General features: G+C 39.2%; 1 protein-coding gene across 1 annotated transcript in view; it reads left to right on the forward strand.

Moving 5' to 3' along the window:
* JAM2 (junctional adhesion molecule 2) overlaps nucleotides 1–16,601 on the forward strand; it is a 36,136-nt gene that overhangs the window by 18,911 nt on the left and 624 nt on the right. The window contains exons 2-9 of the mRNA XM_054270395.1: nucleotides 2,731–2,796; nucleotides 5,516–5,629; nucleotides 7,095–7,247; nucleotides 10,152–10,357; nucleotides 12,538–12,640; nucleotides 14,086–14,193; nucleotides 15,166–15,181; nucleotides 15,924–15,957. Coding sequence (XP_054126370.1) covers nucleotides 2,731–2,796; nucleotides 5,516–5,629; nucleotides 7,095–7,247; nucleotides 10,152–10,357; nucleotides 12,538–12,640; nucleotides 14,086–14,193; nucleotides 15,166–15,181; nucleotides 15,924–15,957 — 800 coding nt within the window. The remainder of the gene's footprint in view (nucleotides 1–2,730; nucleotides 2,797–5,515; nucleotides 5,630–7,094; nucleotides 7,248–10,151; nucleotides 10,358–12,537; nucleotides 12,641–14,085; nucleotides 14,194–15,165; nucleotides 15,182–15,923; nucleotides 15,958–16,601) is intronic.

Consider the following 16,601-nt stretch of genomic DNA (forward strand, 5'->3'; position numbering starts at 1 on the left):
CCTGTGAAAATAGGAGGAGAAGATTTGGGTTGTTCACCCTGTGAAAGAGAAGGCTCTGGGAACACCTTACTGTAGCCTTTCAGTACCTACAGGGGACTTACAAGAAAGATGTGGACAAACTTTTCAGTAGGGCCTGTTGTGGGTTAGGACAAGGAGTAATGGCTTAAACTAAAAGAGGGTTGATTCAGACTAGATATAAGGAAGAAAGGTTTTACAGTGAGAGTGGTGAAACACTGACACACATTACCCAAAGACAGAGTGGATGCCCCATCTCTGGAAACATTCAAAGTCAGGCTGGATAGGGCTCTGAGCAACCTACTCATGTTGAAGATGTTCCTGTTCATTTGCAGGGAGCTTGAGCTAGATGACCTTTAAAGATTCCTTCCAACACAAACCACTCTGAGATTCTATGATGATATCTTCAAACAAACAAAACTTTGAGTACTGAAAGCCCAAATGGACTCACTCAAGGCAGAAGTGAGGCACTAATTTCAACAAAAGTAATCAACTGTTAAAAAACAGCCATAAGTATCAAGAAATTGTTAATTTGTTTGTGTCTTCGGGTCAAGACTAGATATTCATCTGCTAGGGTGTGTGCAACTCCTTCCCCATTAAGCAGGAGAAAGAGAAATTAATTAGGGATGGACCAAAGAGGTCTGTGTGCTGAAGAACATCTAATCTTGCCATTTTCCTAGTTTCTATCAGTCAAAATAAGATTATTTTTAACCAAGTTTCTAAACATTGATGGAAACAGGTTCCAAGTTCTTGTCCATATCCACTATAGCAATTGTTCAGTTGGTTGATGCAGACGGAGGAAATAGACTGCATTGTCTAGTAGAAGTGTCTGTGCACCTTCAAAATTAGTACAAAACCAAGAGAACTTGAGATGCTTTTGGGAAGAAACAAAAAAACTAGACCTGTGTAAAGACCTGTGTTCAGTTGTTGTTAAGCACTTGCTAGCCTGATGTGGATTAATTGTAATACCTGTGCCCAACTCCTGGTAGCTTGGTGGGGGTTGATGTAGGTCTAGTGGTTATTTCACTTGTTCTTTCTGGAATTTCAGTGTTCCCAATACATGAGTGTGAGGAACCAATTTAATTCTGAGTTCTATCTCAATATTGTTTGAAATCACCAGAGGTGTGTGGAGAGGGGCTGTACAAGGGCTACTTGCAGTGTTAGCATTCAGGAACACATAATCACAGAATTATTATATGCAGGTGCATTTATTTAAGAGCTCTGCGTGGCAGGGGTGCACCGACCCAAATCTGACTCCAACATGGTTTTGAGCTGAACTTGTTTTGTATTCTATCATTATATAACTTACATATTAGTTATTAAACTTACATTGTTCTATTGTATACATTGATTTCATCTGAGCATGGATTTCTCGTGATCTCCCTGAAACCCTCAAACATAAGTTTTTCATGAGTCTTCTTATGATTAAACAATAATTACATCTAACTATTAGGTAATCATCACATCTAACAATCATATCATTTATCATACACTGATTACACAGGCGCAGTTTCACATGATCTAGCAAACACACGGCCTAACATTTCCCAGGGCCTACCCTTAACATTTTCCCAGGGCCTACTAAGCCTAACTTTCTTTCTAGCTCCCCGAATTTTCTATGATTTTAAAATCTTTCATGATCAGCAGGAGGCAGCTAGGAGAAGATGGAAAGCCCTGTCTCTCAGGAGACTTTACCTGGCAGCCATCTCACATCTCACATATAACAGGCTGTCAGTAGGAGGCCACCAAGGACACTGACCTCCAGAGAGGTTCTCCAGTCAGATGGTGAAGGGACAATGGGTTGTTCTGGAATGTTGGACTGGGCCAATGATCTCCTCACAGCATTGCAAATTTTGGGAGGAGGCAGGGGTATAAAACTAACTGTGTCACAAGCTTCAGAGCTTTTTGTCATTTAGCTCTGACTAGCTGGACATTGAGGCCCACTCTGAGGTTCTGCTGGTAATGCCCATTTTTTCTCTCAGTCGCCCCCCCCCTCTTTCTCTGCCCATTTTTCCTTCTCCTTGTTCATTTTCTGTCTTTTCTATTCTTCCTTAGTAGGGCAACATCCTTTTCACTACCAATAAATGATTCTCAGATAGAATACTTGCCTCGTTTCACACAATTCCATCCTCAGCCATCTATTTTAGAAGAACCCCCTGCAGTTCCTCCAACAATATCCAAGAGTATATGGGGATTTTTTCTTTCTTTGAGTTAAAACTAGATAAATCATTATTATCCTCCTTCCCATTTCAAGAAGAATTTGAGATAATTGCCAATTACTCTACATATTTTTTACCCTGTAGAAACTGTAAGTGGTATTCTTCAGAAAATATGCATGCCTTGTAATAAGAATGTTATGGAAAATACACTTATAGATTAATGGATGTCTCCCCAGTTATAAACAGAAATTACCATAGCATAAAATTTTTACTGGTTATATAGAACTTCTTACATGTTAATGTCATTATGCCATTGCAAAAAGTAATTACTTATTTTTTACAAATGCCAGAACCTGGAGAAAAAAGATGAACTGTTCAAGGCTAGCCCTAGTCTAGCTCTTAGTTTGTACTCTTTTTCGTAGGCAATGTCTAACTTGTACAGTGTGAGGAGGTCTCAGAAATGTTGCTTGTAGCTGCCAAAGCACAAGCAATGTGCTTTGTGTGAAATCACAAATGTTTATTGCTGAATTGTCTTTTTTTTGCTGTCCCCTTGCAGATCCTGATGTGTCTGGAATCTCCATTGAAACAGATAACAAAAATGTAAAAGCAGAGGAGTTTAAAGGTACAGTATGGGCATTGTTATGGTAGTTTTTAATACATACACAATACATGCAAACTGTGTATACAGAAGCTGTGCAGATATTGAGGTATTCTTGCTCCTTCCTGAGGGGTCTTGTGCCCACTCTCTCCACTGATTCTGTCTTATCTTGGTCTTGTCCCCGTTTTCTCTTACTTGAGGTGGGGTTGACCCAGGTGCTCCCCGGAGATCCTTTCCAACCTCACCTGTTCTGTGCTTCTATGACTTGTTTGTCAGTCCTGTAACTTCTGCCTGGTTTCCTTCCACACAATATCATGGGAGCTGATGGAAAGGAGAAACATTAAATATCTTAAAAGACAGAAAAGTGAAGGACTAGAAAGAACAGATATAAGTTAGTAAATTGTAAGTAACAATAATTGAATGGCTATTTTTACTTGTCAGTAGCTGTAATGGCTATTTACATAGTTATATATGTATATATATATGTCATACATAAAATAGCAAATTGCTTCCAATAATGAGGTGGAGAATTTGCAGAGAAAAAGAGGAAAACCTGTTTGCTGGGTAGATGAGAAAGGGGAGTACTGTAGTGTGAGATTTGTTATGTGGGTTTGTTTTTTGAATTTGCTTGGAGTGGAGAGAGGTGGGAATTTGGGATCAAAAAAACTGTTCTCTGAGCTTTAAACCTTATTCAGCATTTTGAGGTAATAATCAAATATTTTAGAGGTCTCTAAAACTGTCATGTAGACTTCTGTTAAGTATTCTCTTGACAGAATGCATTTAGAGCTCAAGGCAGGCATAAGCAGAGAAAAACGTCTCAGCTAATATTAAAGCTTGATTAGGCTCTGTATTTTTATATGGTATATGGCTTGCATTTTTTCTTTTGTTATTTGTACATTGAATGGAATCAGTTGAGCACAGCCCACATGCCAAGCCAAGTTTTCCATGTGTAGCAGCACTAAGGGATGGCAGGGCCAATGGACAGCTATTCCACTGAGTGCAGCTGGTCTGAAAAGCATTTTCCTTTTCTCCTCTAACTCCTCTGACTGTAGAGGAGGATGGTCAGGCACTGGGACAGGCTGCCCAGGGTAGTTGTCATGGTACCAAGCCTGACAGAGCTCAAGGAGCATCTAGGTGACGCTCCTAGTCATGGTTTTGTTCTAGGTAGTTCTGCAAGGAGCAGGGAGTTGGGCTCACTGATTCTTGGCATTCCTTTCAACTTGAGATATTCTATAATTCTATCACCAATGATAGCCCCCAGACCAGATGTAAATCCAAATTAAGTATTGTGCAGACCTCTCCAAGATTCCAGAGGGTTTTTACAGGCCTAGCAGTACCAGTGCTGATGCACAGTATCCAGTGGACCTACCTTAATGCAAGTCTGGAAAATGCCCCTCCCTGATTCTATTATTAGGGGAAAAAGCAGGAGAGGGGAGCTATAACTAAGGACAATTTTATTATGTTCTCTCTGTTCTGTGCACACTCCCTTTCTTCCATGCATTCCTTTTCTCTGAATAAGATTAGTGGGTGGGCATCAGTGCTGGGGTTTTTTTTCTGAAACCAAAACATGTGGGATGCAAGAAAGGGACAGCTCATTTGAGACAGAGGTGACTTGTTCAGCTGAGAACACTTCAGCTGAGCTGTCTCTGTGTCAGCTAATAGAGACCAGCCCATTTGACAAGCCAGCTGTCACAAGGCCAGTAGCAAAAGCAAGCTGAGCTTGAATGATGGTTTTTCTTTGTTAGAAGGATACAAAAAACAAAGTGGGAAGGAAACTAGCAAATCTTAAGATTCAGGAAGCCTCCACCCATACACTCAACCTGAAGTCAGGAACCTCAGACTTCCTGAGTGCACAGTATGTTTTTCAAAACAGCCAGTGCACGTGTAACATGTTTCTGGCAAGGAACACCCTCCTGCCTCAATTTTTCTTTCAAGTCTGGATATTTTTTTCCCCTGTGAGGTATCACCAAGGCTACCAGTCTGGGTTTTTGTTTCTTTTCAGAGCAGACCTAGGAAATCAGACTCTGAAGGGCAAGGGAGTGGATCTGTCTGTAGCTCCTAATTACCTTCCAGCATCGTTTGTTTAGACTGGAAAGGAGGATGATGGTTGATTGTGTTTGAGCAGTGCATGTTGGCATTATGAAAGCTAGACAGGCCTTGTCAAACCTATAAAGGCTTTATCTCTGGATATTGTGGCCTGTAATGGAAAATTAGTAGCTTACAGGTAGCAAGGTCTATATTGCATTTGTTTCTTAAACCATCTTACTGCAATATTTTTCATCTCCATTAAGTTATACATCTAAACTAAAAAGCTATTGATACTGAATTCAGAATGGTAACTCAAAAAATATGTTTACAACAAAATCAGAGTCCCCCTTTTTAGGGGTGATCTGCTCAGAATTGTTTAAACTAAAATGAGGGTAGTAATAAAAAATGTAATTGATAAAGTAGATATTCCCATGTTAGATGGGGAAAGTCATAAACCCTATTCAGCATGGGAATCCCCAGCATCTGAAGTTTGACCCAAAAGCCACTGAAGTATAAGAAAATTACTGGTTTCTTTTTCCCCACTGTGTTTGTGTAAATCTGGAGAAGCATCACTTTGAGAAGTAGATCTGGCCATTGCTGACTGTACAAGTTCTTTTGAAGGAGGAACATGAATTTCATGGAACCTGAATGTATATCAACACAATACTAAAATCTCTAATTTTCCCTTTTGTCTTTTTTTTTTTCTTCCCTCTAGAGGCTATTCTTAGTTGCAAACATAAATTTTCGAAAGGGATGAGTTTAAGAATAGAGTGGAAGAAAATCCAATCTCAAGGAGTCTCATTTGTCTACTACAACAGTGAATTTACAGGTACAGTACTGCAAATGGATGGTTTAACATGTCATTCTCTGGCATAGCTATTGACTCTTTCTTGGGGAACAACACCAATAAGACTGAACAAGAAGGCTCTTGGCTGTTCATATAGAAGAGCTGTTGTTTTGAGAAAGAGAACTCTTCTCTGGGGTAAAAAAGGCATTTCTAAAATCATCAATTATTAGTTACCTTTTAATTAAGTTAAATATAATAAAATTAAAGGCTAAAAAAATGATACTGCAGATTTCTTGTGATTTTTCAACAATGAAATTACATGTGGATGTAAACTCCCCTAAACTACTGCAGGCTCTGCACTCCTATCCTAAAAAGAGGTTTCTGAAGCCTCCTGTAAAGCAGGAGGCTTAGATATGAATAATTCAGCATTTTTTATATACATAAAATATAAACTCAGCTGTATATTATAAATTATTTGTGTTCTTTTCAGAAGTAGAATTTCTCTTTGTATGTTTTGAAAAGGACTTACTTAAGCTTTGTATGTTGGAGAACATATGGGTCTCTGTTACACTGATCACAATAAATGAAGGCTGAGAAGTAAAATAAAAGCACAGAGATTTTGTTAGTTTGCAGATGTGTCGACCTTGATGAACTTGGTTTTTTCTGCATATATTTAATTTAGAGAAACACTGAAACTCATGCTTCATGTGTGCATGTAACTGTCATAATAAGCTGTAGAATTACAAAAACTTCTTTATTGTTAGAAGTCTGATAGCAGTATTTTTGCTAAATCCATCAAGTTTTTCTTGCCAAGTTAAAATGTCAAATACTCTGCTCTTGTCTCACTCGCAAATTTTTCTTTAATGTAATTAAGTTAGTGATTGCCATGTCTCTAGTGGAAAGGGATGTTTTTCAGTCACCTCACTACTGCTATATATATTTTCTTGAAACAACTGCAGAAAAATGCATTCTATCTTCCAAGTGGAAAATATATGGCAAATGGAGGTTTTTTGAATTGAGGGTGGTTTTTTGGACTAAATGGAAGGTTCAAACTGTTTTCAGAAGGAGATTACATATTGCTCTTTGCTGATAGGTAACTAACACTGACCTAATGAGCAATAGTTTCATGTACAATATGACACAAAATATCAATAAATTGTACATGATTTCAGAATAAGCCAATGAGCCATAGATATTTGGTTCAGACTGAAGGAGGGGAAATTTTGGTTAGATATGCAGAGGAAATATACAAAGGAAGTTCTCCTGTGAGGATGGTGAGGCCCTGGCACAGGCTGCCCAGAGAAGCTGTGGCTGCCCCGTCCCTGGAAATGTTCCAGACCAGGTTGGATGGGGCTTGGAACAACCTGGTCTGGTGGAAGGTGCCCCTGCCCATGGCAGTGGGGATGGAACAAGATGATCTTCAAGGTCCCTTCCAATCCAAACTATTCTGTGATTCTATGATTCTATAAGCAAAGAGCAGAAACCTCTCTGTCTGTTCTCCCTGAAGGTGATCTCCGAGGCCGAGCAGAGATGCTGAACACAGGAATCCGAATTAGGAACGTAACTAGAAGGGATTCTGGGACCTACCGCTGTGAAATCAGTGCCAAGAGTGAAGAGGGACAACGCCTGGGAGAGGCTACTATTACTCTCACAGTATTGGGTACAAACTTTGTTACTTAGCCTTTTTAGAGAAACTGGATGATGGGATGATGGGGTGTTGGGATGTTGAAGGCAGGGCTGCCCACACAGTGTGTGGGTGCTGGGTTTTTGGGTCTTCTTCGGGCTGGGTTTATAAACACACTTGCACATGAACATTCTACATCACAAAACAGCTTAGCAAAAGTCAAACTTGCTTTAGAAAGAGACATAACTATGGTTTTATTAAATCAAAGTGAGTTTCAGTTCTCAAAAAGGAAGTTTCTCAGTGACTGAGAATCTGGATAAGATGATCATGGTGTTTGGCACTGGAAAGTCAGCATCTGTCAGCACTTATCAAATATTCATAAGCAGAAGTTCGTTCCAAGATGCTACAGTCTCGTCCTGGTTTTGGAAGGAGAGAGGTTTTGTGCAATGCCAGCCAGAGAGCTGGCAATCAGTGGACTTTATTTACAGGAGAGATGGTGGTGCCCTACTGGGGAGCAGTCGTTCTTTGTGGGTCTTTGTTTTCTTTCCCAGTTAAGGAATTTATGGAAAAGTGAATATTGAGCACATTGCTCTCACATTGCATTTGGTATTTGTTGTACTGGATGAGTGGTAGAGGCCAATAGTTTCCCTTTTTTACCTGTACTGGGACAAAATAAAATACTTGCTTTTGTAGATTCTATATTTGTCCTATTAAAACTAATAATAATTGATCATTAAAAATTATACATAAAGTTTTTGTGTTCTTCATAAAAGATGATAAATGCATGAACTTCTGATTAGCATCAACAATGAGGTAACCCCACTTTCTTCTACTTTCTCAACAGCTTTCCTGTTTAAATGTGGCTTCTTAATTTAAAGTTGAAGTCTTCAAGGTCATAGGAGAAAGGGTGGGGGGGACATGTGTTGCTTACAAACCTTTTTGAAAGTTAATGTGACAGTATTTCGTTTGGCTTTCTTTATTTCTGCTTTTTATCTTAAAATCAACCAAGAAAAAACTATCAACGCTAGTTAAGGTGTCAGTTGTTCTTTTAATGTTCCACAGATGCCTCTTCACCATTATTTTTCTTCTATATAATGTTAAGTACCAAAAAATAAAAAATTAAGTTTTTTTTCTGTTCACATATTAAAAATCAAAAAAGAGATGTTCATCTTCATAGGAGAAGGAACAAACAGTTCTCCTGCATCTGTGTGGGGGAATGTTCATTTTTAATTTAAACTGGAATGTAGTAGCCAATTGGTTTTTGGTCCTCAGACTGGGGTTTATATAGTGCCTATGATGACTGCCAGTGTCTCGGTGAATCTTTCTGACATTCACCTCTCAAAAATTTACTCCTTTTAATACAAAAAATCTTTTTTCCTCTTCTTCACTTCTGTTTTTAAATACTAGGGTAGGGAAGGGGCCAATTGCTGGACTACAGATTCCAAGTTATCCCATCTCTGTCTGTTGCATACAAGAAACAAAGTGAAACAAACTCTCTGGGGTTGGATGAAAGTGAACAGATTGGAGAGAGGATGACACAGCATATGGTGGGGGGAGGCTGGCAGTAAGCACCTCTTTCATTTTTAGCAACTCATAAATTTTACTGTGCTCTCAGTAGCAGGGTTGTGCCTTCCAGCCCTTCTCCTACTCTTCATTTCATTGATGTAGTAGTTACCAAGTGCTCAACCCCTGCCCAAATCAAGGTGCAAACGAGACCAAATGCCAGTGACAATAGTATGGGGTTTATTTAATAGTAAATATATGAGAGAAGGAGAGAGAGAGAAATAAGAAATAGGTAGGAGAGACTGAGAGTAACAGGGACAGAATAAAGAAAATACAACCACTCCATGGATCCCAGTGATGTTTCAAGGATCTTCTCCAGCTGGTGTTCTTGGTGGTGAAGAAGAAAAGCATAGAATCTGATTGGTTAATATACACTCAGGCTAGGTAGGAAAATCCAGGCTCCTCCCGTGGGGGGCAGGGGGAGTTTGTCATTGTCCCTTACAACAGACTGGGTTTGTTGCATCATGTGCAGTTCTGGGGTGCAAGGCTTCAGGAATGACACTGGGGAGCACTTGAGGGGACCTTTGATGGATTAAGGCACCCCCTCAGCTGCCTCTCATGTGAATATCCCGTGGATGTGGCCTTCCCAAGGCTGGGGGTTCCATGGCCAGTTTGTGTAAGGGAGGATGGGTTCCCTGGCCCTGAGCAGAGGTTACAACACACCAAAACTTCCTGCCCCCACCTTGGCTGGGATGGAAATCTGTGCAACAAATGGGTCAGCTATAGCTGCACGGATAATTAGGCCATAACAGATACCAACTCAACCAGCCTAGCTTGTTAGAGAATAAGGAGTAAACAAGTTCCCAGGTTTTAAGTTGATAGGCTGAATTCAAGTTCAAACAAGGGGACCCCAGCCAATCCCTTTGAACCAGGAATGCACCTGTATCATTGGCCAGTGAGCTGGGCAGAGCTAAGACCTTTGACCAATAATATCTGTAAGCAGGGGAAATTCAAAGCCCTCGCAAAGAGGGCACACATCAATAAACTCTGGCTGTTGCTGCATCAACCTCACTGTATTCCAAATGTTACATTCCTGTCTCCACCATCAGTGGCAGGCTACGGCCTCCCTCACCCCAAGGCAAGCCTGAGATGATTCTTAGCTGGGTTTGGCTCACACTCTTTTCCTTGTTTACTTGCTTGTTTCAGGTGATTGAAGAATGAGTTTTCACTTTATTTAATCTCAGCACTTTGACTTTCAGTCCAAAGTCCCAGTCAGGTATCTTCAGGGAGGCTTCTTTGGTTGTAGCTTCTTTATACAGTTTTTGTTATAATGGGCAAAACTTTATATCAATGATTGAGGCATGAACTATTTCAGACTCTGACAGGTGTACAGGACAGTATAATTACATGTGTAACAAGTTCAATTTCACTGTCCAGTTGCTCCGACTACTCCAGTGTGTGAGGTACCCAGCTCCGCAATGACAGGAACGGTCGTGCAGATGAGTTGTAAGGAAACTGAGGGCTCCCCTCCATCTGAGTACCAGTGGTACAAGAATGGTGTTGCCTTGCTGGAGAAGACAGGAACAGGCAGTGCCAGAGCAGCAAACATAACTTACACCATGAATAAAAAGTCTGGCACTCTGGTAAGTGTAATAACCAACTCTGTCATAGACAGTTATCAAGGAAACCAAATTTACTGTTCAGTAAAATGATGCACAGGGGTCTAAATCCAAAAATTCACAAGGTTTTTGTTGGAGGTCAATATCATGCTGAAATGTGCTGAGAAATGTAGAAGGTGGTTCTGCCTCAAACCAGTGACAAGCCATAGACATTGAATGATACACACAAAGTGGGTGAGGTGCAAGGCTGCAGTAGTGATAACTGAGAATCTAGAAATACATGACAAATTTTACCTTGTCAGTTGGTAAACTAGTAAGTAAGTTGGTAAACTAGTAAGCCAAGTAAGAATGAGCTTTCAGTATGGCAACTGAGATCTATTTGACAGAACTTTAAAATTTGGAATAGTAGCTTCATACACTTCAAGGGGAGTGCAGCACTCAGGGCAGTACAGAATCTCTGCAGTCCAGTGCCATTTACAAGTTCCCATCCAGGACCTGTGAAGTCAGGGGGAATAAGTTGGGACTGTAAGTAAGCTTAGTTCTTCATTTTTGTTATAGTTTGTTTTGTGGGTTGTGTCTCTCTCTCATTCTTCCCCCGCTAGCTGATCCTTCAAAAGAGCTTGATGCTACTTAGGGAGCTGAGATTTTTCAGAAGAGTTGCTCTAAGAACAGTACTCTTGTGCAAAATCAAACATGGAAACTGAAGTATGACTAAGCATTCAGATGTTCTGAATGCTCATCACGGAAATCAGATGGATACTCAAACTTACTAATCACTTCTCAAAATATCAAAGTATGGCATACATTAAAAAGAAACAGTTAAGAAGTCTAATAATTAGGAAAATAGAAATACTGGAATTGATATGAGGTCAGTTTCTATTCATCTCTGTTACAGATCAAGTGAGAGCTTTAGAAAAGCCCTGCCTTAGGCTTAGATTTTTTGCAGCAGCTCTACTTAGGTGACCTGCACCTAAATGGCTCTGGCTCACAAGTTGTTAAGAGTGGACAGTTAGGTCTACCATAAATGATTTACTGATTGAATTGGCAGAAAGTAACAGACAAGAGGCCTTAAACAGTTATTTATTTCACATTGTAAAATAAAAGAACTACTAGTAGGTTACCTAAAACCGTGCATGATATTAAGGTACCTATACTACAGCTGGCAAGGAAATAGTATAGGTTAGGAGTCAGTGTAACTTACCACTGAATTGCTGATAGCATACACAGAGTCCTTACACTCAGCCCCCAGGAGAGGAACCACAAAGTGGGGTCCTGACTTTGGGGGGGAGACCCCACGCATTTCCAGGGAATGTGCAGAAGATTTCAGCTTTGTGAAAATGTGGTGTAGCTTTTACAATTTGTAAAGTGAAGTGTATGTCAGTCAGAAATTCCAGCTTGTCTTTCCATACCTGCTTCCACAGCAAGATGTTTACTGTTAGCTGAAAGCATCAATCCCACGGCGATGAAATAATTCACTACAAGATAAACTGTCCTGATTGAGTTACTTCACCAAGGCTCCTGTGAGGCTCATGTGAGAGCAAGATGCTCTGAATTATTGCACCAACTAACAAGCATCAGATAAGCTCTTCTGTAGTGGGGGGAGATGTCCTGCCAGTCTCATTTTAATTTCATTTTCATTTTTACAGTAGTAGTATTTGATAAATAGTATGGTTTAGCATTTCTCTGTTGGAAGAAGACAAAGTGCTCAAATTTTGGAGGGTTGAGAACCACCCAAACAACTCTTTGCTTCTGAAAAATTTCAGTTGACAATGCATCGTAAGCAGTATGCATCAAGTTTTTTGAAGGATCAGTTAATGGAGTTGTTGTTTTGATAAAATGAAGAAACTGATTTCGGGTATTCTGAAATTAGAGCATGTCTAAAATAGTGGATATTATTGGAAAGTTCTGGTCCACTGAAAATGATACACTTGTAGATACACTCCACTGAGTTAAATGTCCATCTAAAGGAACCTCTTAGGCAACAAGCAGAAGTTGAAGGACCAGGGAATGCGACTAGGGAGCTGTTAGAAGGTTGAAATGGACCAGAATTTCTTACTGGCCTTCAGGGTTTTTTGGGTTTCATTTGGGTTTCATTTTTGGGTTTCATTTCAAACAAACAAATCTACATTGACATGTCAAAATTTCTGTCCTACAGGATTTTTTTTCCCCTGTTCTGGTAATGATTTTGGACTCTTTCTTAACAGCTGTTTAATACAGTTACAAAGAATGACACTGGAGAGTATTTTTGTGAAGCCTCCAATGGGATTGGATTATCTCAGAAATGCTCAGTGAAGCGAATGCAAGTTGGTAAGTGTTAAAGAAAATAATGGTGGAAAACAGTCTTGCAGTAGGATTTATGTAATTGCATGGTACAACTAAGAATCTAAGACCAGATTGATTTAAATATTTTTATTTGATTATGGTATTTGGGGGGAGGAGAAATAATAAGTTCCTTATCAGAGTAATTAGCTTTTAGATTGCCAAACACTGAATTCACAGAAAATCACCAGCCATATGAGAACTTTAATATTTCCAAATGCTTTTGTGGAAGGCTTACAGAAAAGTGTGCCAGTCCACTGGGGTGTTTTCTTCACATAAAGCCTTCCTTTTGGGATTCATTCATGGGAAATCTTAATGTAACAGTCTGTAACAACCCAAAATGTGTGAGGAGGTTTTTTTTGCAAAGTGTACAACTGGTTCTTGCAGATATCATAGGAAAGCAAATGGTAACAAAGCCTAATAACTACTGCAGGGAAGATCCTGTCCAAGTGTATGGAACTGCAAAGTTCCATATGGTGCTTTCATGGAACTTAGCTGAAAATCATGTCATGGGTTTTAATGCATTCTTGGTGGATTATGAGCAAATGTTCCTCAAGCTACTGAGATAGAATCACTTTGTGAAAATATGCACTAAGACCTAAATTGCTGTCAGCCTAAATTGTACAAAAATTTGGTGGGGTTTTGGGGTAAAAATCTCAACTATATATCGAAATATGCTTAAAGTTGGGATCCAGATAATTGGAAACATAACAAAAACCTATGAAAATTTTTCTGCTTCTTAATAATTTTGGTTTTCCTATAATGTATGATAGTCTGAAGTTCTTAGTGAGTATATCAGGATATGGGTGTGGTCTTTGTCATGGTTGAAGTCAAGCCATCACCTTAAAAATAAATATGGCCAGATGTTTCAGTAGCCTGGTGTAGAGTTTAACTTCAAGCAACTCAGCTTTATTGTGTTGTATTTTTAAAGCCTTGCTATTTAAAAATGTAAAAATCACTGCATTTCCAAAAATGAAGAGTTCTTTAGAAGTGGAACTCAATTGCCATCAGCTGTTTCACTTGTGTTAAGCAAATTAACTATGAAAAAACTGGCTTTAACACTTACAAAGATGTCAAGACGTTTTTCCTCATAGACGTATGCCTTGGGGTAATACTTATCTGGGGTAGATATGATAAGGAATATGTATCCCTTGGTCCTTCTTATTCTTTCCTTACTTTTGACCCAAACTAAGCAGCTGATGTGTACCAAGCACTTGTGTTAAAGTGGCTGTGGCGCATTAGTGCTTTTTACTGCTTAAATACATCTAACTGTTACTAATTAACTTATGCATCTTGGGCCAAAGCCAAATATATAGATATTTTTGTATCCATATCACCTATAGATACAAAAATGCCTGTGGTAATTAGGGAAAAATCCAGCCAGTGGAAATTTCTACAATTTAGAACAAAGGACTTCTGCTTTATAATTACAGATGACCTTAATGTAAGTGGTATCATTGTGGCTGTAGTAATTGTGGCTCTGGTGATGGTGCTGTGTGGCCTTGGAGTATTCTATGCCCAAAAAAAGGGCTACTTTGCAAGTAAGTAGAATAAAATCACTCCTTCCTTGAGTCAAAAAATGTCTTTATTTAGCAGTGTTTCCATGACACTTTCTCTTGCCTAGAGAAGCTGTGGCTGCCCCATCCCTAGAAGTGTTCAAGGACAGGTTGGAGGGAGTCCTGAGCAACTGGATCTAGTGGAAGGTGTCCCTGCTTATGGCAGGGAGCTGGAACCAGATGGTCTTTAAGGTCCCTTCCTACCCAAACAATTCCATAATTTTATTATTCTGATGATGCCCTCCTTTCCATGAAGGTTCTAACTCCATGGTACTAAAGCTGGAGAGCATTAAAACAGCAATATTTTGTGCAGACATTTTTATTCTGCCAACATCTACTGCAAAAGGTACTTTGAAAATGACATGGAGATGTTTGTGCTAAGGCTACCAAACAACAACCTAGGGAAAGCAATGAGCCTGACTCTGGTTCTTGGAACCTCTCCACCCTAGTTTTGATAAGGAATGCCTAAGAAAGGCAAAATAGGCAAAATAAAATTAATCCTGTTTTAGTCAACAGTGCCTGACCAACTAAGTTCTGATGAAAGGGAAATTAAATTAACTGTCTTCTTCCTCTGGGTCATGGAAAAAGTTTGCTTTTAGGGATTGCTGCATAAAGCTTAACATCCAGCAACCCTCTCTGTAGCCTTTACATTGGAACCTATAGGCTTGAGCACAGCAACAATAGATGCCAAACATGGGGTCTGAAAAGGTCAGCTGCCTGAAATTACCAGAGGCAACAGAGCTGCTCATTAGAGTTCACTTGGGGCTTCATTTACCCTTGAAACCTAATCTTTCTTCTGCCTAAACTCACTACACCAAAAAGAGACATTTGGTTCAGAAACTCCTTCTAGAAACTGAAGAGCTGAATATTCTAGAAATAACTACTTCAAAGAACTTTAAAACAGCTAAGGAAAACTGTTCTTGTGCTAATTCTTTTTTTTTTTCCTTTCTTTTTCAGAGGAAAGTTCTTCCCAGTAAGTATGCAAGCAGTACATAAATCACTGCAAACCTCATTTACATTTCAGATGATTTAGTAACTCTAATGATTTTTACAGCCTTTCTAACGTGATTTTTGTGCAATAGCTTTCTTGACACTGAGATAAACCTGATCCTACACACTAGCTGGTTTCCTTAATAGAAACCAGTGTGCTGGTCAGAAAGTGAATCATTACATTGCTGTGGTAAATACACAGAGACATGTCTTTTTACATAGTTACAGCTTACACTTCTAACTCATCTATTCATGTGTCTCCTCTTCAAACTAGACAAAAAACTATCAGAACCAAATTGAACTGCTCTCATATCCATATCTTCAAGTTATTTCAGGAAGTGTTTTGTAAAAATGTAACTGGTAGAAACTTCCTGACAGTGCCTGGTCTATTCTTTTGATATGCATTTATTTCACTAAAATTTCTTAGTAGCAAGAATTCCCCCAAGCTATTTTAGTTCTGGCCATGAGCTAGACAAAAAGTGTAACTGGAAAACTTGGAAAGAGAAGCTAGAGAGGTGTTTGGCAGTGGTTTGTGAGATAATGACTGCTATCTAAAAGTATTCAATGGATTTGTTATTGTAAGTTTTTTTCTGAGAGGAAGGGAGAAATCCCTGAGGATTGCTGGAAATCTGGAAAAATGCATTCATATAAGGCTCTCAAAGGGGTAAACCCAACACCAGAAAAGTCAGTTTTTAACCTCTATTCCTTTCCTGCTCTGTTAACAGAAAGAAGACAAACTATCAATCTACAAGTGAAAAGGCAAGTTTTTTGTGTTCACTAGTGTGTTTGAAAAGCTTTAGATATCTTCAAAGTTCCTTAGATCTGTAATGTCTTTCCACATGTGCACATACTCCTCACTCCTGCTGTGCCCGTATCTGGCAATACTTTATCTGCATTTACAGCTTCCTATTGCATGGTCTTAAGTGCAACACTTTGCATCTCCATACTTTGCATCTTCTTGTACATATTGATTAACTAACTGAGACACAGTCCAAGACAGCAGTGAGAGAAAGATTGGGCCCTAACTCTTCTAAGAATAATGTGAGTCAAAAGACTTGAAATATGGAAGCTGAATTTACTACTTCCACCCCACTTCCTTGAGTCAGCTCAAAGGGCTTTAAATACATCTACTTGGTTCTAGCTTTTCAGATTGGTGCAAAAGGAATAGAGTTCTATGTAAAACTTCAACTAGGAGTGACTCAATATCACTATCTACAGTTTAAGGACAAGAGGAGTTAAAGTAGCATGAGTAAACTGATGTAACCTTAAAAGATCCCTGAACACAACCCATTTTCTTAATCAAAACAGAACATACTAAATTGCATTAGCTTAATCCTTGACCTAGTATGTATATAAGAAATTTCCTGAAACAAACTGTTGGCTCTGAGTGAGATAGATAAAGA

The sequence above is a fragment of the Melozone crissalis genome, unplaced genomic scaffold (assembly GCF_028551555.1).
Source record: "Melozone crissalis strain CALT ecotype California unplaced genomic scaffold, PUWL_Pcris_2 ptg000009l_1, whole genome shotgun sequence".
In the NCBI taxonomy this organism is placed as follows: Eukaryota; Metazoa; Chordata; class Aves; order Passeriformes; family Passerellidae; genus Melozone; species Melozone crissalis.